Source organism: Oryctolagus cuniculus, chromosome 1 (assembly GCF_964237555.1).
Source record: "Oryctolagus cuniculus chromosome 1, mOryCun1.1, whole genome shotgun sequence".
Lineage (NCBI taxonomy): Eukaryota > Metazoa > Chordata > Mammalia > Lagomorpha > Leporidae > Oryctolagus > Oryctolagus cuniculus.
The window spans coordinates 158,288,899-158,311,874 of NC_091432.1; the positions used below are offsets into that span (position 1 = coordinate 158,288,899).

The following is a 22,976-nucleotide window of genomic DNA, read 5'->3' on the forward strand; positions in this document are numbered from 1 at the left end:
GAAAGCAGAATAACAGAGAGGAGATAGAAATCTTCCATCCATTGGTTCACTCCCCAAATGGCCACACAGCCAAGGCTGAGCCAGGCCAAAGCCAGGAGTCAGGAGCTTCCTCCAGGTCTTCCATGTGGTTGCAGGTGTCCAAGTATGCTGGACATCCTCCACTGCCTGTCCAGGCCATTAGCAGGGAGCTGGATAAATCCAGGAAGTAGAGCGGCAAGGACTTGAACCAGCACCCATATGGGATATGCTAAGCCATGATACCTGTCCTACTTTGCGTACGTTTTGATTATTCCTAGGCAACATATTTTTATGTTAATAAAATGTTTTGTATATCATCACTTTTTATGTTGAATTATTTTAAAGTAAACTGACATTACACCCACAAATAATTCAGTATGGGGTCTGGTTGTTGTGGCACAGCAGGTACCTACCAGCTGCAATGTTGGCAAAGAATATAACTGCTGGTTGGAGTCCCAACTGCTCCACTTCCAATCCAGTTCCCTACTAATTAACCTAGGAAAGCACCAGAAGATGGCCCAAGTACTTAGCCCCTGCCACCCATGTAGGAGAACCGGATAGAGTTTCAGACTTCTAGCTTCAACCTTGTCCATCCCCAATGGTTGCAGACATTTGGGGGAGTAAACTAAAAAACAAAAAATCTCTCTCTGTCCCTGTATATCGGTAAATGTTTCAAATAAATAAATAAATCCTTTAAAAATAATTCAGTATACATTTCTAAAGTAACATTACTAGAGCTAACAAAAATCATTTCCTAGTATTATCTATTAACCAATTTATGTTTCTCTGATTACTAATACACTAAAGCCAAATACAAAAAGGGGCTTTAGTGTATTAGTAATCAGAGAAACATAAATTAGTAAGAGAGAGATCATTGCACAAACTCAAATTGTAAAAATCTAGAAGTCTGTTGTCAAGTGTTAGAAAGGATGCAGAGCACTGAAACTGGAATATATTGTTGTGGGAAAGGGGATAACGGCCTCTCTGGAAAAACAGTTCCACATTAGATAGTAAAACTGAAGATGCATGTACATGATTCCTTCTACCACTGCTAGAAAAACTCACAACAGAAATGTGTATATGTAACAATGTTTACACCACTATTGTTTGTTACAGAAAAACTTGAAACAACTCAAATATCTTTTTTTTTTTTTTTTTTTTTGACAGGCAGAGTGGACAGTGAGAGAGAGAGACAGAGAGAAAGGTCTTCCTTTGCCGTTGGTTCACCCTCCAATGGCTGCCGCGGCCGGCGTGCTGCGGCTGGCACACCGCGCTGATCTGAAGGCAGGAGCCAGGTACTTCTCCTGGTCTCCCGTGGGGTGCAGGGCCCAAGCACTTGGGCCATCCTCCACTGCACTCCCTGGCCACAGCAGAGAGCTGGCCTGGAAGAGGGGCAACCAGGACAGAATCCGGCGCCCCGACCGGGACTAGAACCCGGTGTGCCGACGCCGCAAGGCGGAGGATTAGCCTAGTGAGCCGCGGCGCCGGCCACAATTCAAATATCTTTGAACATTACAAAAGATAAACAAACTATAATATATTAATGCACAGAATAATACACAGCAGGGAAAAATCAATTGTAGCTCTTTTAACAACATGGATCAATCTCAAAAATTCTGTAACAATGAAAACAAGAACAGATACAAAATAATTTACATGGTTTAAGTGTTCAAAATTATTGCTGTTTATTTTCAAGTGATTCAGTAAATTAAATCACACACACCCATATAAGCCAAAATATAAAGAAAATGCGGTAAAATGTTATACTGTTTAGGTATAAACATGGGGAGTAGAGTAGATAAAGGAAACAGAAACAAAGTTCAGGACAGTGCCCAGCATGGGAAACAGATGAACCTGACACAGAAAGAGCTTCCCAGGGGGCTGCTGGTGCTGGCAGTTTCCTCATCTGAGTGTAAAGATATGAACTTTCCTTTACAAATATTCATTAAACGATACATACAAACTCTAGGGATCTTTTTCTGTATGTATCTTTCACAAGAGGAAAAGATAACAAATAATATGGTAAAATATATAAAAATACTTTACCAGAAAAATTTGGATACATTTGTTAAACAACGTTTTTAAAGATTTATTTATTTATTTGAAAGGCAGAGGAGTTAGAGAGAGAGGGACAGAAAGGGGAGGGGGGGAGATCTTCCATCTGTTCATTCACTCCCCAGATAGCCACAACTTTGGGTCAGGGTTGGGATAGGCCAAAGCCAGGAGTCAAGCGCTTTATCCGCATCTCCCACATGGTGGCCAGGGCCCAAACACTTGGGCCATCTTCCACTGCTTTTCCCAGGTCATTAGCACGGAGCTGAATTGGAAGTGGAGCAGCCGGGACACAAACTGGCACCCATATGGGATGTTGGTGTTGCAGGTGACAGCTTCACCCATTATGCCACAAGGCTGTCCCTGTTAGACACTTTTATGGAAACATAAAATGCTTAGCTTTGTAACAAGCAAATGTCATGGGTTTTTGCTATGTGGGCCATTTACATGAGATCAATCTATCAACAGGTACTTAGCCCAGAACCATTTTTGAGGCCAATAAGATAATGTCATCTCATTTTTCATAATAGTTCTTACACAGTCATCAATTCTAAATATTGTTTAATTCTTTATTAGGAAATATATTCTCCAAAATAATTCCCATGAATTACATCATGATACTCCAATTCTTACTGCAGTAGATATTGTAGTATATTCAATTTAATAATTTATTATAAGAAAACTCTCAAAGTTTTACAATTATTCAAATATCATATACAACTTACACTGTTCATGTACAAATTCTATTTCCTACAACTTTTTCTGACTTACTCATTAAGACTTCAAAGCATCTTTTGTGAAACTAACAAAGTCAAAAGCTAGTCAGAATCTCATGTTCTCAAAGACTAACTTTTAATGTAGTTCCATTAATCAACTGGGTTGTTAATCTTCTGTGTCATCTAAATCAAGATCAAAATCTAAATCATCATCGCTTTCTTCATTTCTTCTGCAGTTTCCTCTACAGTTGGAACTTAGATTACTGTCAATATTTTCAGACTTTTCAGGTTCTTTGTTAAATCTAAAGATAGAAGAAAAAAATAATTATTTCCCAGGCTTTCATTATCTATACAGATTCAAAAGACATTTATCACTACATTTCATTATTAATAGAAGCCTCATGAAGTCAGCATAGACAAAAAGATCCCTGAAGACTAACTTAACTCAAGATCCAACCAACTATAACATTATTTTAACTGAAGTAGATGCAAAGAAATTAATACATGATACATGTTGCTGAAATGCTGTTATAATCCCTTTGTAATGAATGTGAATCTCCTAGAAAATATTTTATCACCTTAAAATATACTTTTATTTTTATTGCAATGATAGAAACTTTTTGAATAATTATGATGTTTTTTCCTTTCAAGTGGAAAAAAGTCAACATTAGTGTGATATAATGCTACTTAAGACTAGGAATTGTTGAATGTCTCATTAAAAGAAAATTCATCTATCAATTATTAAGAGTAAAATTGAAATATGAGTGGAAATACTCACGGAATAACAATGTCTTCTTTCTTTCCACATTTTGCACAAACTTCAAGTTCATAGGCACAAAGTCTACACATTATGTGATAAGAATCTTTCACTGTCTTTTGTAAACACTTAACACTAAAAGTGGAAAAGAAAACCAATTATTAATTTTTACCAATTACTTAAGATTAACTTGATGAAAACAGGAGTTTGGCTAAATGCACAGGTTGAAAAACCTAAAATCAAAACTCATAGATTTCAATCTCAGATATTTTATCTTATCTCACTTTAAATTCATCATATAGCACAATGAAGTGCAAAATAATAATATCTGATAATTATCTTCTTAGAATTAAAAAATCATTAAAACACATGAAAATAAGATCAATATACAAAAATCAACTGTATTTCTATATACTTATCAACAAGCCAAACAAGAATAAAATACTTGGGAATATATTCAACAAAAGACGTACAAGACCAATACACTAAAAACTATAAAACGTGGTTGAAAGAAACTAGATATAATGTATGGAAAAACATCCTATGTGAATGAAGACAGTATGGATAAGATGGCAATATTCCTCAAATTGATCTACAGATCATTGCAACCTCTACTAAAATTACAATGAACTTTTTTCTGCAAAAACTGGCAAGCTAACCCTAAAGTTTATACAGAAATTCCAGCAACAAGGATAGACAAAACAGTCTTAAGAATGAGAGGATGAAATGAGATGATGAAAATGCTCAAAACTCATTTGCTGTGATGGCTGCACACCTGCATAACACGCTAAAAACCACTGAATTGTTCACTGATATGTATTAGCTATAGCTTCCAACTTTTCTCCATTCAAAAGGATGCTGGTCATGGGTTTGTCATAAATTGCATTCATTATGTTGAGCAATGTTCCTTCTATACCCAATTTGCTTAAGGTTTTCATCATGAAAGGATGCTGTATTCTTTTTTTTTTTTTTAAAGATTTGTTTATTTATTTGAAAGAGTTACACAGAGAGAGGAGAGGCAGAGAGAAAGAGAGAGAGGTCCTCCCCCGCTGGTTCACTCCCCAATTGACCACAATGGCCGTTCCAAAGCCAGGAGTGTCTTCCGGGTTTCCCATGAGGGTGCAGGGGCCCAAGAACTTGGGCCATCTTCCACTGCTTTCCCAGGCCACAGCAGACAGTTGGATCAGAAGTGGAGCAGCTGGGACTGGAACCAGCACCCCCATGTGATGCCGGAACTGCAAGTGGCAGCTTTACAAGCTATGCCGCAGCGCCTGTCCCGGAATGCTGAATTCTATCAAATGCTTTCTCTGCATCTATTGAGATAATCATATGATTTTTGTTCTTAAGTTTGTTAATGTGATGTATCACATCAACTGATTTGCAAATGTTGAAACATCCCTGTATACCAGGGATAAATCCTACTTGGTCCAGGTGAATGATCTTTCTGAGGTGTTGTTAGATTCAATGAGCTAATATTTAGTTGAGGATTTTTGCATCTATGTTCATCAGAGAAATTGGTCTGTAGTTCTCTTTCTCTGCTGTATCTTTTTCAGGTTTAGGAATTAAGGTCATGCTGGCCTCATAAAAGGAATTTGGGAGGATTCTTTCCCTTTCAAATGTTTTCAATAGCTTGAAAAGAATTGGAGCTCTTCTTTAGAAGTTTGGCAATATTCGGCAGTGAAACTGTCTGGCCCTGGACTTTTCTTTCTTAGGAGGTCTTATTACTAATTCAACTTCCATCTTGGTTATTAGTCTATGTCTTCATGGTTCAATTTAGGTAGGTTGTATGTGTCCAGGAATCTATCCAGTTCTTCTAGGTTTCCGGATTTGTTGGCATACAACTCTTTGCAGTAATTCCTGATGATTCTTTTTATTTCCATGGTATCTATCATTATGTTCCCTTTTTCTTCTCTAATTTTATTGATTTGGGTCTTCTCCCTCTTTTATTTGTTAGTTGTGAAAATGATGTATCAGTTTTGTTTATTTTTTTTGAAAAAACAGCTGTTAATTTCACTTATCTTTTGTATTGTTCTTTCGGTTTCAATTTTGTTTATTTATTCTCTAATTTTAATTATTTCTTTTCTCCTATTAGTTTTGGGTTTGGTTTGCTGTTTTTTTCTAGGTCCTTGAGATATACTGATAGCTCATTTATTTGGAGCCTTTCCAATTTCTTGATGTAGGCACCAACTGATAAAAACTTTTCTCTTAACACTGCTTTTGCTGTATCCCTTAAGTTGATATGTCATATTGTCATCTTCATTTGTTTCCAGAAATTTTTTGACTTCTTCTAATGTTGTTCAATCTGCATATATTTGCATATGTTCTAGAGATCAAATTCTATATTCCAAAAGGTTCTGAGCACCCACGAAGGGAAAAATGCCACAGCCAAATAAACATAAATCACTCAAAGATACATCACATTTGATTTGCTAAAGAAGAAAGAAAAAAGAAAAAATCTTGAAGGCAGCCAGAGAAAAGAGACACTTTTTATAAGAGGAACAAAGGTAAGAACTACAAGAAGCCTGAAGCTAGAGACATGGCAAAGGTGGTTAGGCTACCACCTGTGAGGTAACTCCCATGGGTGCTGGTTCACATCCTGGCTGCTCCACTTCTGACCCAGCTCACTGCTGATGGCCTCGGAAGGGTGACAGAAGATGGCTCAAGTGTTTGGACCCTTGCTACCCATAGGGGAGACCCAGAAGATGTTCCTGGCTTCTGGCTTCAGCCTGGCCATCGCAGCCATTTGGGAAGTGACTAGCAGATGAAAATCTCTCTTTCTCCCTCTGTCTCTCCTTCTCCCTGTCTAGTTGACACTTAGAGAACACTCCACTGTTGCAGGTCAGAAAACAATATCCCCAGCCAGCGCCGAGGCTCACTTGGTTAATCCTCCACCTGCAGCTCCAGAATCCCATGTGGGCACCAGTTCTAGTCCCGGTTGCTCCTCTTCCAGTCCAGATCTCTGCTGTGGCCCGGGAGGGCAGTGGAGGATGGCCCAAATGCTTGGGCCCTGCACCCTCATGGGAGACCAGGGAGAAGCACCTGGCTCCTGGCTTCAGATCGGCACAGTGCTGATCATAGTGGCCATTTGGGGAGTGAACCTTCGGAAGGAAGACTTTCTCTCTCTCTCTCTCTCTCTATATATATATATATATAACTCTCTACCTGTCAAATTAATAATAATAATAATAAAAAAGAAAACAATATCCCAAACTGTGCTTTGGTATGTTGAGTACTTTGAACTAAAAGAGACTGGAAGGACTCTCACTGATCTTCTGTTCCAGGCTGTGTTTCTTCATCAAAAGTAACCAACATAAACTGGAATTTCTCTTCCTCAAGCAAGTCATAGAAACTACTAGCATTACTGTGAGCTTTCCCATATTTCTGCATTAAAGCTAGCCATACAGAACTTCTTTGACCTACTCTGTCATTCCAGAGGAGTCTTGCTCCATACTTTGGAGGAAGAAAAACAGAGATGCCAAGAATAATCTAAACAGATGGGTGTTAATCCCCTTCTTCCATTCTATCAGTCTGTTACCATTAGATCATATTCTTTTGTCCATTCACATTTCTACAAGGCTTCCATTCTGTATTGAACCTAAGCATAAAACAGTTTTCCCCGGGTCTTGAGCCTTGATTTCTCATGTCACTAAAACTTGGAATAAACAAATCTATCATGTTTTCCTCTTATTAACCTGGTTTTTTTTTAAACAGCAATGTTGGTCTTAACCTTTATGATAAGCAGAAAAGATGTCCCACCTTTCTGTCCCCCACAGTACACAAGAGCAATACATCCTCTTCAAGTACACATGGAACATACTCCAAGTCAGAGCATACTCTATGTCATAAAAACAAGCTCAACAAAATTTTAAAAACCTGAAATGTATGTGAGTATATACCCTTGGTGCAATAAAATCAACCAGAAATCAATAACAGAAGGATATCTGAGAAAAGCCCAACTATTTAGAAATTCAACAAAATATTTCCTTTTTTTTTTTTTTTTTTTTTTTTTTGACAGGCAGAGTGGACAGAGAGAGAGAGACAGAAAGAAAGGTCTTCCTTTGCCGTTGGTTCACCCCCCAATGGCCGCCGCAGCCGGCGCACCACGCTAATCTGAAGGCAGGAGCCAGGTGCTTTTCCTGGTCTCCCATGGGGTGCAGGGCCCAAGGACTTGGGCCATCCTCCACTGCACTCCTGGGCCACAGCAGAGAGCTGGCCTGGAAGAGGGGCAATGGGGACAGAATCCGGCGCCCCAACCAGGACTAGAACCCAGTGTGCCGGTGCCGCTAGGCGGAGGATTAGCCTAGTGAGCCGCGGCGCCACCCCTCAACAAAAGATTTCTAAATAACCCATAGGTAAAAGAGAAGTCAGAAGGAAAAATGAGAACATATTTCAACTGAATGACAATAAAAATGACATCAAAATTTAAGAAATGGAGCTAAAGAAGTTCTTGCAAATTTATATAATCAAATATTATGTTAACATGATCAAGAATTACCCAAACTTTTACCATAAGCAGCAGGAATAAGTTAAACTCAAAATTAACAAAAATGAATAACCAACAATAATATGAGGACAGAAACCAATGATACTGAAAACAGAAAAATAGAGAAAAATCAGTGAAATCAAAAGCAGGCACTTTGAAAAGATCAATATAATTCAAAAACATGTAGCCAGGCTGATCAAAATAAAAGGAGCAGGTATAGGGGCCGGCACTGTGGTGTCATAGGCTAAGCCTCCACCTGTGGTGCCAGCATCCCATACAGGCACTGATTCAAGTCCTGGCTGCTCCACTTCTGATCCAGCTCCCTGGGAAAGCATTAGAAGGTGGCCCAAGCACTTGGGCCCCTGCACCCGCGTGGTAGACTCAGAAGAAGCTCCTGGCTCCTGGCTTCAGATTGGCCCAGCTCCATTTGGATGTGAACCAGCAGATGAAAGATGTTTCTCTCTGTCTCTCTCTCTCCCTGTCTATAACTACTTCTCAAATACACGAATAAATATTTAAAAAAAAAGAAGAAGATATAAATTAACACTATCAAGAATGAAGGGGCAGGGGCCAGGGCTGTGGCACAGTGGGTTAACGCCCTGGCCTAAAGCACCAGCATCCCATATGGACGCCAGTTCGAGACCCATCTACTCCACTTCCAATCCAGCTCTCTGCTATGGCCTGGGAAAGCAGTACAAGATGGCCCAAGTCCCTGGGCCCCTGCACCCAAGTGGGAGACCTGAAAGAAGCTCTGGGCTCCTGGCTTCAGATCAGTACAGCTCCAGCCGTTGCAGCCAACTGGAGAGTGAACCATTTGATGGAAGACCTCTCTCTCTCTCTCTCTCTCTGCCTCTCCTCTCTCTGTGTAACTGACTTTCAAATAAATAAATAAATCTTTTAAAAAAAGAAAAAATGAATGAAGGGGCAGGCATTGTAGAGCTGTGGATTAAGCTGCAGTTTAGGATGCCTGTTTCCAGTATCTGCCTAATTTGAGTCCTAGATACTGAACTTCTGATTCAGCTTCCTGCTAATGTGTCTAAGAAGGCAGCAAATAATGGTTGAAGTACCTGAGTCTCTGCCACTCATGTAAGAGACCTGGATGGGGTTCCTGGCTCCTGACTTTGGCATGGCCCAGCCCCAGCTGTTACAAGCATTTGAGAGTGAACTACTGGATGGAAGCTCTCTGTCTACTCTCTCAAATTAATATACTTAAAAATTCTTATGGTATACAAATTCTTTCAGGAAACAAAATAGGGAAGAACACTTTTAAAATGGTATTTATTTACTTACTTGAGAAGCAGAAAGAGTGAGTTCCATCTGCTGGTTCACTTCCCAATGTCTACAATGATTGGGGCTAGGACAGGTGGGAGCCAGAAATTGGAAATTCAATCTAAGTCTCTCATGTGGGTGGCAGGAAGTCAACTGCTTAAGCTTCCTTGGGTCTGCCTGAGCTGGAAGCTGAAGTCAGGGGTCAGAATCAGGTATCAAGCCAAGGCAGTTCTATTTGGGAAGCAGGTATCTTAACCAGCATCTTAACTTTTAGGTTAACTGCCCACCACAGGAATCCTTTCCGACTCATTTGATGAGGCCCTCTAATATTAAGATATGAAAACTGCAGTCCAATATTTCAAATGAACACATGTAAAAATCTATGACAAAGTGTTAGCAAGTCAGTAACATAACCATCTCAGCCAAGTGGGCTTTATCTTGGGAATACAAAGCTGATTTAATATTCTAACCCCCCAACCTCCACAAAGTAGTTCATCAAAGCAGGAAAAGAAAAGAAAAACCATATTCAGATCTTAATGGATGAAGACAAAGCTCACTTAACAAAATTTAACAACTATTTATAATAACACCTCTCAGCAAACTATAAATCGAAGGAACCATCTTGATCTTGATAAAAAGGTATCTACAAAGAACACACAGTTAACACTACACTTAATGACAAGAGACTGAATACCTTCCCCAAATGATCTGGGACATGACAAGAAAACTCGTTCCTACCACTCCCTTTCAGCATCATATTGAAGGTCCCAGACAGTACAATAAAGCCAGAAAAAGAAATAGAGGTCATACAGATGAGAAAGAAAAAATAAAACTCTATTTAGAAAAAACACAATGAGGGCGGGTGCTATGGCATAGAAGGTTAAGCCCCAGCATACCATGTAGGCTCTGGTTTGAGTCCTGATTGCTCCAATTTTAATCCAGCTCCCTGCTTGTGGCCTAGGAAAGTGGCAGAAGACGGCCCAAGTGCTTGGGCCCCTGCACTCACTGGCTTCAATATGGTGCAGCTCTGACCATTGTGGTCATCTGAGGAGTGAACCAGTGGATGGAAGATCTCTCTCTCCCTGCCTCTGCCTCTCCCTCAGTAACTCTTTCAAATAAATGAATAAGCCGGCGCCGCGGCTCAATAGGCTAATCCTCCGCCTTGCAGCACCGGCACACCGGGTTCTAGTCCTGGTCGGGGCGCCGGATTCTGTCCCGGTTGCCCCTCTTCCAGGCCAGCCCTCTGCTGTGGCCAGGGAGTGCAGTGGAGGATGGCCCAAGTACTTGGGCCCTGCACCCCATGGCAGACCAGGATAAGTACTTGGCTCCTGCCATCGGATCAGCGCGGTGTGCCGGCCGCAGCACGCCGGCCGCGGCGGCCATTGGAGAGTGAACCAACGGCAAAGGAAGGCCTTTCTCTCTCTCTCTTCACTGTCCACTCTGTCAAAAAAAAAAAAAAATAAATGAATAAACTTTTACAACACACACACACAAAATACTCTGTCTACATAGAAAATCCTAAAGAACCTACAAAAAAGGTACTAGAAATTAAGATAGTTTAGTAGTAAACTCACAAAATAAAGAGCCATTAAACAGAAATAAGCTTTATTTCTTTGCTGGCAATGTCTAACGACATTTCTGAAGAAACTTGCAAGCTGATTCTCTATAAGAAAAAGCAAAGAAATGGTAATAGCCAGAATGATTTTGAAAAAGGAAAACAAGGTTATAGGACTCTTGATATGTTCTTTTGTTTTTCCTTTAAGATTTATTTATTTATTTACTTATTTGAAAGGCAGAGGGAGAGGAAGAGAGAGAGATCTTTCATCCACCTGTTCACTTTCCATTAAATGGACACAACAGCTGGAGCTGAAACGATCCACGTGGGTGCCAGGACCCAAGTACTTGGGCCATTTTCCTCTGCTTTTCCAGGCCATAGCAGAGAGCTGGATTGGAAGTAGACCAGCCAGGACTCAAACCAGTGCCTATCCCACAGCACCAGCCCCTCATTATGCACTTTCAAGCCTTACCATAAAACTGCAAGAATCAAGGTAGTACGGTACCAATGAAAGGACAGATATACGGATAAATGGAACAAAATACAGTCAAGAAACAGACTCACATACATGGACCCAAATAACGTGAAACACAGTAGAAAGGCAAGTGAATGAAGAAAGGACAATGTTTTTAACAAATGATGTTGAAAAACTGAATAGCCCTTGGGGCCGGGACTGCGGTGCAGCAGGTAAAGCCACTGTCTTCAGTGCCAGCATCCTATATGGGCACCGGTTCATGTCCCTGGCTGCTCTTCTTCTGATCCAGCTCTCTGCTATGGCCTGGGAAAGCAGTAGAAGATGGCCCAAGTCCTTGGGCCCCTACACCTGTGTAGGAGACCTTGCAGAAGCTCCTGGCTCCTGGCTCCAGCCATTGCAGCCAACTGGGGAGTGAACCAGTGGATGGAAGACCTCTCTCTCTCTCTCTCTCTCTCTCTGTCTCTCCTTCTCTCTGTGTAACTCTAACTTTCAAGTAAATAAATAAAACTTTAAAAAAAAACTGAATAGCCTTAAAATCATGAAAAGGATCATAAACTCAAATATAAAATCAAAAATCATACAAATTTCAAGAAGAAAACATAGTTTAACACAAAGTCATGATCCATAAATCATGATTTACTAGATGCATCTTCCTCAAAATAAAAGTTTTTTCTCTTCAGCAAACACTACTAGAAGAATGAAAAAAAAAGCCAAATGCTGATTTAAAAAAAATCTGTAAAACACAGACCTCCTTTGTAGTATACAATATAAAGAACTTCCAACATTCAGTTATAAGAAAACAAAGCACAAAAGCATGAGCTAAAGATCTGAAAAGATCTCTCCATCTCACTAAAAAAGAAAGCTGCAAAATGAGCAAATGAAAATGGTATTAGTAGCACCACTGGTCATCAGAAAAATACAAATTAAAATCATGAGATACAGGTACTGATGTATTCCTAAAACAGAACAAAACTTGAAAATAAAAACCAAAACTTGACAATCCTGAATGTTGAGGAGGCAGACATCTAGAATTTCCATACACTGCTGGTGCAAAGGGCAGAAAGTTCAGCTACTTTGGAAAATAGCTTGGAAGTTTCCTTTAAAAACATGGCCTTAACATACAACCCAGCAATCGCACTATTGTATATTTATTCCCAAAAAATAAAAATACACATTCACATGTAAAAACTGTTTAAAATGGGATCTCTTGTTTTGGAAACTGGAGTCAAAAGGTTGTGATTCCAGATTCCAAATTGTTAATCTAGTACTAAGAAACAGTTTGTCTTTAAGAATCAAATACTAGCACAGCTTAATGCAGATCCCTGGGATCCATGCATTATTTACATAACCAGAATTTTGGTAGATGGGTCCCAAGAATCTGTTAAACTCTACGAAATCCATATACATATAACCACACTGTTGACCTACATCAAAATAATACTTCCTGGATATTCAAGTAAGGGTTTTCCATGGTTCCTAATGCTAGTTAAGAAGATAACGCCAAATTCAGAGAACAGAATGAATGCTATTGCTGAAAAATAATTATACTCTTTTAAAATTTAAACTTTTTCTGAAAATCAACTAAGTTTTGCTAGAACTGTACCTCTGGATATAAACATACCTATCTTATGGCAACAAGGATACATGCATACACTTAAAATGGTATTTTTCCTTTATATAAAGGTGAAATATATTTGTAAAAATGTGAATTATAAAGCTTTTGAACCTTACAACCTTCCTGTTCCTGTTAAAAATGTGGACCTTTAGTATGCCTTCTCTTTCAAAACTCTTAAACCAGGCTTTATGCCCTCATGGAGAGAAGAACAAGAGGAGGTCTGAAAGTAAGAGTCTCTGCATTTTTTTTAACATTAGTACTAAATTTACCAATCCAAAGAATCTTGATATAAGCATGAGAATGGCTTATGTAATATTTTATGAGACATGCATTCCAAGTTGTTATAAAACCTGTTAAGTATTTTAAAACAATTCTAAAAATAAAGTATGTAATGACTCCAGGGTGTTTTTTTAATAAAATTCATGGTAAGAAAAAAAAACTTTAAATTCACTAAAATATCAATTTATCTAATTTCCCTTGAAAATGGCTATATTTTGAATATTTTGTGAACTCACTAGTAGGAAAACATCAGAAATGTTAAAATGATAGTTTCACCTTCTTTTCTTTTCTCTATGGGATGTAACTCCCAGAAACAATATACCCATGCATATACCACAACTAGTCCTTTTAGTATAGAAATGGCCAAATAAAAACACAGATCATCCCTAAAAAACATGTTTACGACAAAGGAGATTGCAACACTTTCTAAAAATGTTTGCAATTTTTTTGATTAAAAAACACAAAAGGTAGGAAAATTAATTAAAAGGTAATGAATGTATGCTCTAAGGATGAAAACCAGAAACAGAATCTGAAGTTTTCAATGGACTACTATAACTATGGAAGTTATTATTTTGAAAACAAAAATTAATAGGGAAAAAACTGTGTTTTGGGGGAAAGAAACCTAGACTCTAGCACAGTTTTGGTATGTCCTTGTCAAATGATCTTTCCAAGTCCCATAAACTTCTTTGAGTCTCACTCTTCATAAGCATTAACATAAAGTGCTGAACAAAGTCAGTGGTACTAGGTTACACCATAATCACTGTATTCATCACCTCTACAGTCTCACAGCTGAAAAACAAATACTTTCTGATATCAATATGAGAGTAACAAAATTTTTTATATTACGTATTTAAACATACCAACACCTCAAAGATCTGTGTAGAGAGAGGTAAAATTTCTCCTCCAGCTTCTTAGGATCTCTTACATAAAACAGATTAATGTTTGTTAGAAATAAAATTTACTCTGCTACAACTTTTCAGGCCTAGTTTTCATTTCCTGGTTATTGTTATTTAACCTTTACCATAATTGGGCTCCATTGTATATAGGTGAGGAGTAGGCAGGTGCTTTTGTAAACAGTGAACTGTGTTACTCCACCCTTGGTGTATAAATAACAGAAACTCAGCATTGATAGTTTCATGAGGTCACATTTCCTGCAGTGACTTTTACATAACCTGGACTCAACAGAAGATTCTAAAGCCATAGTAGAGGATTACATCATATGCTATTAATAAAATGCTTTTAAAGAGAGAATATCTTCAAATTCCAAGATATTAAGTAGGAGAAATTACAATTCACTTCCTTGTTTCTCTAGATATATTTGAAAGTAAATGGAGCTATTATACTACTTCTTGCAGTAATACACTGGATTACAGTAATTCTTGAAAGAGTACAAAATATTTACTTCTGACCAAGAATAGTTTAGAAAAAAAGAGAAAAGAAATTATTCAATACTTTAGGGCAGGTGATTTAAAATTAAAGCTTGCTGCACCAATCAATGTCAATCAACAGTCTTCATGTACAGATGAGCAACCACTGAAAGTAACAACATCTGTCAACCTTTAACCTTTAGAATTAAGACCCAAGATTGTGGGCAAGGAAAAAAAAAAAAAAAACAGGCATTAAAGTCACTACTAAACTGTACTCCCAAACACTTTAATACTCCTGGAATTTGGTGACACAACTTCCATATCACTGATTAACCTTAAAGCATTAGTCTATTATAAGAAATACAGGAAATGAAAAATACAACCAATGAGGCCATTCTATATGGCCCTACATTGGTACACACAATAGGACAAAAGGGTAGTATCCAACAAAAGAACAAAATATCCTAGCTGTGTTTTCTAATAAGGCTAGAAACCCAGCTACTAAACCAAAATTCCGAGTCTTGTTTTCCCTTTATTTAATGTATATTCAAAGCAGACCAAAACTTCCTTTTGACAGGCAACTTAGATTACCATTTATGGAACACCAAGGTTACATATAAAGAGGAAAGAAAACTGTGAAAGGCAAATTAATATATGACAATTTTTGAGGAAGCAAAAGACAAGAGATATAAGAACTTGTGATTATCTGTACTGTGTATGAAAGGGAAATGGGGAGTCTTGTCCATTTTCCCTCTATTTTCTGGTGCTTCCTCACAGAGTTTCCTATAAACACTGTTTACACAAACATTCTTCGACCTATATTTATGTCTTGTGTAGACCACTCCCATTTGTTCACTCCGTTATTCCTCTGTAGCCTCACCTGGTATCCTCTCAGTCTCTTTCCCTTTTAGTTAAATCCAACACTTTTAGCAACCTGCCACAGAGTTATGCATGGACTTATTGTGGGCATCACTATATTAATCTTACTCTAGGCTCTTGTCCTACACAAATAGAAGATTTCTATGTGCAGGCATGTATAAGGTGCACAAAGAGATAACAAAATTTATTCAAAAGATGAAAGTGAACACACACATATATATGAGCATGGGCTGCCCCATGGAGAATGGGCAGTGGGTCAGAGAATTGCCTGAAGGGAAAAGGGGTAGAGGAGAGACTACCTGTATAGCACCTCCAGTTGTGCTCTGTGGCAAAACAAAGGGCCCTCTTTCATGGGGTGGGGTGATGCCTCTACACATATGAAATTACTTGGGAATTTTATGATAGCTCTACAAGCTCCACATGGAGCTTAATACCCATATTTCATGGTGTCCCTACTTAGGTCCTGGATGATACAGGTACATCCCAGGAAAAAGAGCATTTTGATAGGTAGAGGGATAGCATTACATTGTGGGTTTGCAGAGACTTCTAGCTCATACAGCCCTAAAATAGCTACATACTTACACCACACCAGACTCATCTCCCAGACAAGACTGTAAATTGCTTGGTGTCAGAGAGTCATCTTGGTATCTTCTATAAATTATAGCACAGAGTCTTGCACATTCAACATGCTACTTAAAATAATTGCAGATTAAACCCAGTTTCCTGTCAGTCATCCCTAATAATCTTTTATTTTTCTCAGAAATTCAGAGCTATATCTGGGGTAATATCCCTCATCATTATCCTAGACTCTTCCTAGAGACAATTTCACTCTAAATTAAAGGGGGAGTATTTTAGTAAATTACCTTTAAAACTCAGCTTAGTTTCTTGGTTCTTGAAAGTTAAGGAAAACCTGGTTACATAAGGCAAGGTGTTTCTAACAGGTATATTTTCATTCTATAGGGGAAAATTCTGTTTTGGTTAACATAAGATATAGGAATGTTTAAAGTCATCACAAGTGACTTTGTGTCAAACCTTAGGGATCTGACATTAAAATGAAAGTCAGGAATTAGAAATCTCAAGGGGGAAAAAAAACCCCTCTATACTCTAATTTTGAATCTACTGCTCACTACCTGTAAGTCACCAAATTTTTCAAAAGCTAGACATAGCCAAATGTCACCTAAGGAACAAAAATCTTCCCCAAATCCCTTTACCAAGTAAGAACCGATGAGATAGAGGACTTACAGGTCCACTTGTAAGATGAGACCCAAAACTGTTTGTGGCTTGTTGTTTCTCCCTTCTCTTCTACTATGTTAATGTTAGACATCAGCTAGCTAAGGTAGTATTATCTCCAACTGTTGTTAATACATAGAAAGGGAAAAGAAGTAGGCTAGAGATATTAACATAATGTGTTTTTTTACCACATGTCTTTATTAATAGAGGCAAAAGATTGCTTGGTTACCTTCAACAAAAGGCAGAAAGGAGTTTCTAGATACCAGAGTAGGCATTTCAGGATCTGATAGCAAGACATATTTGTTTTTCCACAGATAAAAGTATTTACAGAAGCAATGCAGGTTAGCACTCAGCAGTAACAATTTCCATAAACAAGATAGAAGACATTTGTAAAAATTAATAGAGCGAGGCCAGCACTGTGACATAGCGGGTAAAGCCACTGCCTGCAGTGACGGCATCCCATATGGGCGCTGGTTCATGTCCTGGCTGCTCTTCTTCCGATCCAGCCCTCTACTATGGCCTGGGAAAGCAGTGGAAGATGGCCCAAGTTCTTGGGCCCCTGCACCCATGTGGGAGACTAGGAGGAAGCTCCCGGATCCCGGATTCGGATCAGTGTGGCTCTGACCCTTGTAGCCATCTGGGGTGTGAGCCAGCAGACGGAAGACCTCTTTCATTCTCTCTTATTCTCTCTTTCTCTCTCTACCTCTCTGTAACTCTGCCTTTCAAATAAATAATTAAAGCTTTAAAAAAAATTAATAGAGCAATAGGCTCAGGTGAAGAGAGAAGTAGAACTTTTGGAATGAATAAATACAATAGTGAGAGATCACTGTGAGAAAGTAGAATACAATTTGCATTTGAATCTTAAATCCATCTGCTTTACTTTTGTCTTGAGTAAAACCTTTAATCCCTCTGAGCCCAGAATAAAGAACTCATTTCACTTCTGGCCTTGCATTCCCTGAGGAAGGGGACAAAACCTTTTAACCATTTATGTTTCTACTGCCAGGAAAAAAAAAAAAAAAGCCTATAAATGGACCTTATGTATTTAAATGTCAAGATTACTTTCTTGTTTAGGAATCACACACATTACTTTATATCTTGCTTTTCCAATAATTCAACTCCATATTCAAGGTTATTTATAATGTTCATGAATGACTTGAAGTTCACCAAAAATGGTAATAAATGGTTTTAATCTATCTTTTGGTTTCATTTTCAAAAGCCAAAAACAAGGCACTTGGAAAAATAAGGTTTGATACAAAAGACTTACATTTGTCCTGAACCACATTCTTACATATATTAATGATCTTAATAGTCTGAACCTTCTTATTCAAGCCTATATTGATTTTTCCCAGCACTACAGTGGCCCTCTCCTAGGGAGTAGCAGGTAATGCCCTTAAGATCAAAAGACACGAGCCAAAATAGGTGGAGAATCCTAGTACAGATTGTGTGATCCCAGATTCAATGTCATTGGCCGGTCCTAGAGCTTTTATCACCACAAGCCTTTCACTTTATTTCTATAAAAACCTAAAGCTTTGAGTATCAGACTCTTAATATTAAAAGGTAGTATCTGTTCTTATCAGTTTAAAAGGTAATACCAGTAACACATTGTTTAAGCATCACTAATAGGTAACATGCTCTTTAAAAAATATTTGCTTATTTATTTGAAAAGCAGAGTAACAGAGAGAAAGGGAGAGGAAGAGAGATCTATTTTCTGGTTCACTTTCCAAATGGCCGTAACAGCCAGGTTTGGGCCAGCCTGAAACAGGAACTAGGATTCCATCCTGGTCTCCTTATGTAGGTGGTATGGATTCAAGTACTTGAGCCATTATCTGCTGCTTCTGGAGCACATTAGCAAGGAGCTAAATATTAGGCTTTCCCCTGTACCTACAATGTCATGTGCTCTGGACAATCTGAAATCCACGATGCTTTAGGCCAGGCAAATGACCCTCTTAAGTAAATAACATATTCAGACTAATGGGGTTCAGAACATGCTACCCCAAAATATAGTCAGGCATACTGAATATTTTAAGTTTAAATGATGTGAGAAACAGCAGATACCAGAAAAACTGTGTGACCTTTCCCTGAAGTAGGCCATGAGACCCCCCACGTAAGAGATGTTTTCCCTGGAAGACAGAAGCAGTCTTATTTCTGAAGGTGTCTGGACAGTGAGAGAAATCCAAATGAATAGGCCCAGCAAAACATTTTATTTTCCCTTTTCTACAAGATCTTGCTAGTAGTTTCTTAGGATCTCATGAATTATGACTTGTTTTCATTAGTTGGGGCTTTTTATTCCTGGAGATCAATATTTAGGTTGTAATACCTTGTTATCTAGATTTCGGTATTTCTACACATTATATTTCCTTCATTTTGTATTGTGAGCTAGCATATGGAGAACTACATCTATCTCAGTGTGATGTATAAGAGCATCTCAAGAGGTACTTTTTAGCCACCATCTCCTTGATGGAATGGACGTCTTTGGAAGACTTACAAGGTAGTGGAACACCACCACAAACTGCCTTAATCCCAGGGACTTCAATAACTCCAGGATAAGACACAATTGCTAACAATCAGGTTTGTGTATTCACAATCAACTATTCTCAAAAGTTGTTCTAAGTTTTTGGGGAAAAAAAATTTGCTATTAATACTGCTTCCTTTTGCTTTGAACTGAGACTTAATGTTCTTCTGAATAAAGGATATTCTAGTTCTTCAAGATTTAAAGTATGCAAATTCTTCTGGAGTCATAAAAATGAAAATATAAAGACCATAAGAAATACACAAAAACAGACAAAATCCAAGAGCTATCTATAATAAATAACCTCAGAAATTCTAAATCTAAATATACCATCTGGAAAATTTCTAATAGTTAATATTACTGTTTATATACTCTCATATTCATAAATGAAGGTAAACATATACTACATAGAAAAGAGTTTTAAAAACAGAAAATTGATAAGGCAGAGGCGGTTTTAAATGATTTCTTATTATATAACACTAGCTTTTTATTATTTTTATTAATACAAATAGAATAGATCTTATACATTTCATAGGCAAAATTGCAAGAAGGAAACTACATTTCCCTCACTCCCCTGCTTACCCTAATCTTCCTCCCACCCTCCCCTCATTTCATCACTTTTTGCAAGGCAATAATTTTAATCCATTCTATATTCACAGGATTAATTCACCATTAATCATAGTATTCAACAAGTAAAAAGCAGAAAGACCACAGTTCCACAGGAGTATAAACAATGGCTAAAAATGACAATCATATCCCAAAATGACAATTTAAGTCCTTTACATTATTTGGTATTCTATATGAACTGCTACATAGCAAATAAAATACATGATATTTATCTTTTGGAGACTAGCTTATTTCACCAAGCGTAATGGTTTCTAGTTGTATTCATTTTGTAGCAAAAGACAGTATTTCATTCATTTTTATATACACCACGTTTTTTTTATCCAGTCAAAAGTTTATAGACATCAGGTTGATTTCATATCCTAGCTATCATGAATTGAACTGCAATGAACATGGGAGTATAAATAACTCATTCATATGCTGATTTCATTTCATTTGGGTAAATTACAAGGAATGGGATGGCTGGGTCAATATGGAAGATCTATTTTCAGATCTCTGAGGAATCTCCATACTATCTTCCATAATAGTTGTATTTGTTCACATTCCCACCAACTGTAGATTAGGGTACCTCTTACCCACATCCTCACCAGCATTTATTGTTTTTTGAGTTTTGGATAACAGCCATTCCAACTGGAGGGAGGAGAAGCCTCATCTGATTTTTATTTGTATGTCCCTAATGGCTAATGATCCTGAGCATTTTTTCATATGTCTGTTGGTCATTTGTATTTCATCTTTTCAAAATTTCCTATACATGTCCACTGCCAATTTCTTAATTAGACTGTTTTATTGCTGAGCTTCTTGAGCTCTTTGTAGATACTGAATATTAATCACTTATCAGTTACATAGCTTGCAAATATTTTTTCCCATGCTATTCACTGTCTCTCCACTTTGTTGAGAAGCTTCTTAGCTGGATGTAATCTAATTTATCTAGTTTTGTCTTTACTGTCTTGTGCTTCGGGGGTCTTATCCAAGAAATCATTGCCTGTGCCAATGCCTTGCAGAGTTTCCTGAGATTTTCCTCTAGTAATTTGATGGTTTCAGGTCACAGATTTAGGTCTTTGATCATTCTGAGCTGATTTTTATATAAGGTATAAGATATGAAACTTGTTTCACACTTCTGCATGTGTACATACAACTTTCCAAGCACATTTTGTTAAAGAGACTGTCTTTTATCCAGGGATTGATTTCAGCTCATATGTCAAAGATTAGTTGGTTGTAGATGTGTGGACTAATTTCTGGGGTTTTTATTTTGTTCCATTGGTCTACATGTCTATTTTTGTGCCAGTAGCAGGCTGGTTTGATTATAATGACCCTGTAGTAGATCTTGAAGTTTGGTATTGTGATGTGTCCAGCTTTGATTTTGCTATTTAAGATTGTGTTAGCTTTTTGGGGTCTCTTATATTTCCACATGAATTTTAGCATCTTTGTTCTAGATCTGAGAAGAATGTTGTTGGCATTTTGACTGGGACTGCCATGAATCTGTCTTCCTGTGTTTTCATATTTTCTATAGTTTCTTCCAGCTTCATTCAATTGCCATCAGAAAAGATACATGGCATGATTTCAAATTTTTTTGAATTTTTTGAGACTCATTTTATGGCCTAGCATATGATCCATCCTATAGAAAGCTGCTCCATGTACTGATAAAAAGAGTGTGTATTCTGCAACTGTGGGATGAAATGTACTGTAGATATTAATTAGGTCCATTTGCTCCATCATGTAGATTAGCTCTGTAGTTTCATTGTTGATTTTATGTCTAGTTGACTTGTCCAGTGAAGAAAGTGGAGTATATAAGTCCCCCATTATTATTGTACTGGAGTCCTATATTCCCCTTTAGATCCATTAACATTTCTTTTAAATAGCCAGGTGCCCTGTAATTAGGTGTATGTATGTGTATTAATCTTTGCTTAGTATATACTAAGTTGATCTTCTGTATATAAAGATAATTGAAAAAAATGAAACTTGATGAAGAGTGGGATGGGAGAGGGAGTGGGAGATGGGATGGCTGCAGATGGGAGGGAGGTTATGGGGGAAAAAGCCACAACAATGCAAGTTGCACTTTGTAAATTTACATTTATTAAAAAAAAATCTTCCTATTGAATTGATCCCCTGATAATTACATAATGCCTTTCTTGGTCTCTTTTAATTTTTTTATGTTAAAGACTATTTTGTCAGATATTAGTATGGCTAAATATGTTCATTTTTGCTTTCCATCACATGGAATATCTTTTTCCATCCTTTCACTTTCTGTGAGTAGCTTTGTTGGTAAGATGTGTTTCTTGTAGGCAGCAAAAAGATGGGTCTCATTCTTTAATCCATTCGGCCAATCTGTATCTTTTAATTGGAGAATTTAGGCCATGATAACTAATGACTCGGTACTACCACTGCTTCATAAATATTCCTACTTTTTGCTTTGAATTTCCTTTGTACTTTTACTAGGAGATTTTCTGCCATTTTCTTCTAGCCTGTAGGGAAAGTTTCTGATTAGAAATCATGTTAGTCTAATTGGGTATCCTCTGAAAGTAATCTGGCATTTCTCTTGTGCATATTTTAGAATCTTTTTGTTTTTACTGTTAAAACTTTGTCTATAATGTGTCATCATGAAGATCTCTTCTGATTATGTCTATTTGGAGTCCTTTGTGCTTCCTTTACTGGGATGTGCCTTTCTTTCTCCAAGTTAAGGAAGTTTTCTGTTATTATTTCACTGAATGGGCCTTCTAATCCATTCTCTCTTTTCATGCCTTCATTACTTTTAGTTTTTCTAATTTCTTCTTTTTATTTTTCTTTTTGTTTTTTGTCTGACTGAAATATTTCCAAAGATTCATCTTCTAGCTTGGATATTCTTTCTTCTGCCTCACCAAGTCTGTTGTTGAGGCTTTCCACTGTATTTTCTATTCGCATATTGAATCCTTCATTTCTACTATTTCAGTTTGATTTCTCTTCAAAATCTCTATCTATTGGCAAAATATTTTATCCATATTATGTATGGATTTCTTTATCTCATGAATTTGTTTCTCTATGTTTCTGGCTAATTTTATGATCACTCTTTTTTCAGGCATTTTATCAATCTCTTCATCTTCATATTCTAATATTGAAGTGTTGCTGTGTTCCTTATGGGGAGTCATGTTGTCTTCTTTGTTCTTGTTTCTTG

General features: G+C 37.6%; 1 protein-coding gene across 10 annotated transcripts in view; it reads right to left on the reverse strand.

Moving 5' to 3' along the window:
• Positions 1 to 1,678: 1,678 nt before the first annotated feature.
• Positions 1,679 to 22,976, reverse strand: part of C1H9orf85 (chromosome 1 C9orf85 homolog) — a 67,582-nt gene continuing 46,284 nt past the window's right edge. For 9 of the 10 annotated variants that reach the window (XM_002708205.5, XM_008256371.4, XM_070050793.1 and 6 more), the window contains 2 exons: positions 3,565 to 3,678; positions 1,679 to 3,088 (listed from right to left, as the gene is read on the reverse strand). In XM_002708205.5, the coding sequence (XP_002708251.1) occupies positions 2,953 to 3,088; positions 3,565 to 3,678 (250 nt within the window). In that variant the 3' untranslated portion in view covers positions 1,679 to 2,952. Of the gene's footprint in view, positions 3,089 to 3,564; positions 3,679 to 10,191; positions 10,736 to 22,976 lie in introns of all 10 variants that reach the window. The other variant, XR_011379530.1, reaches the window with a different exon arrangement.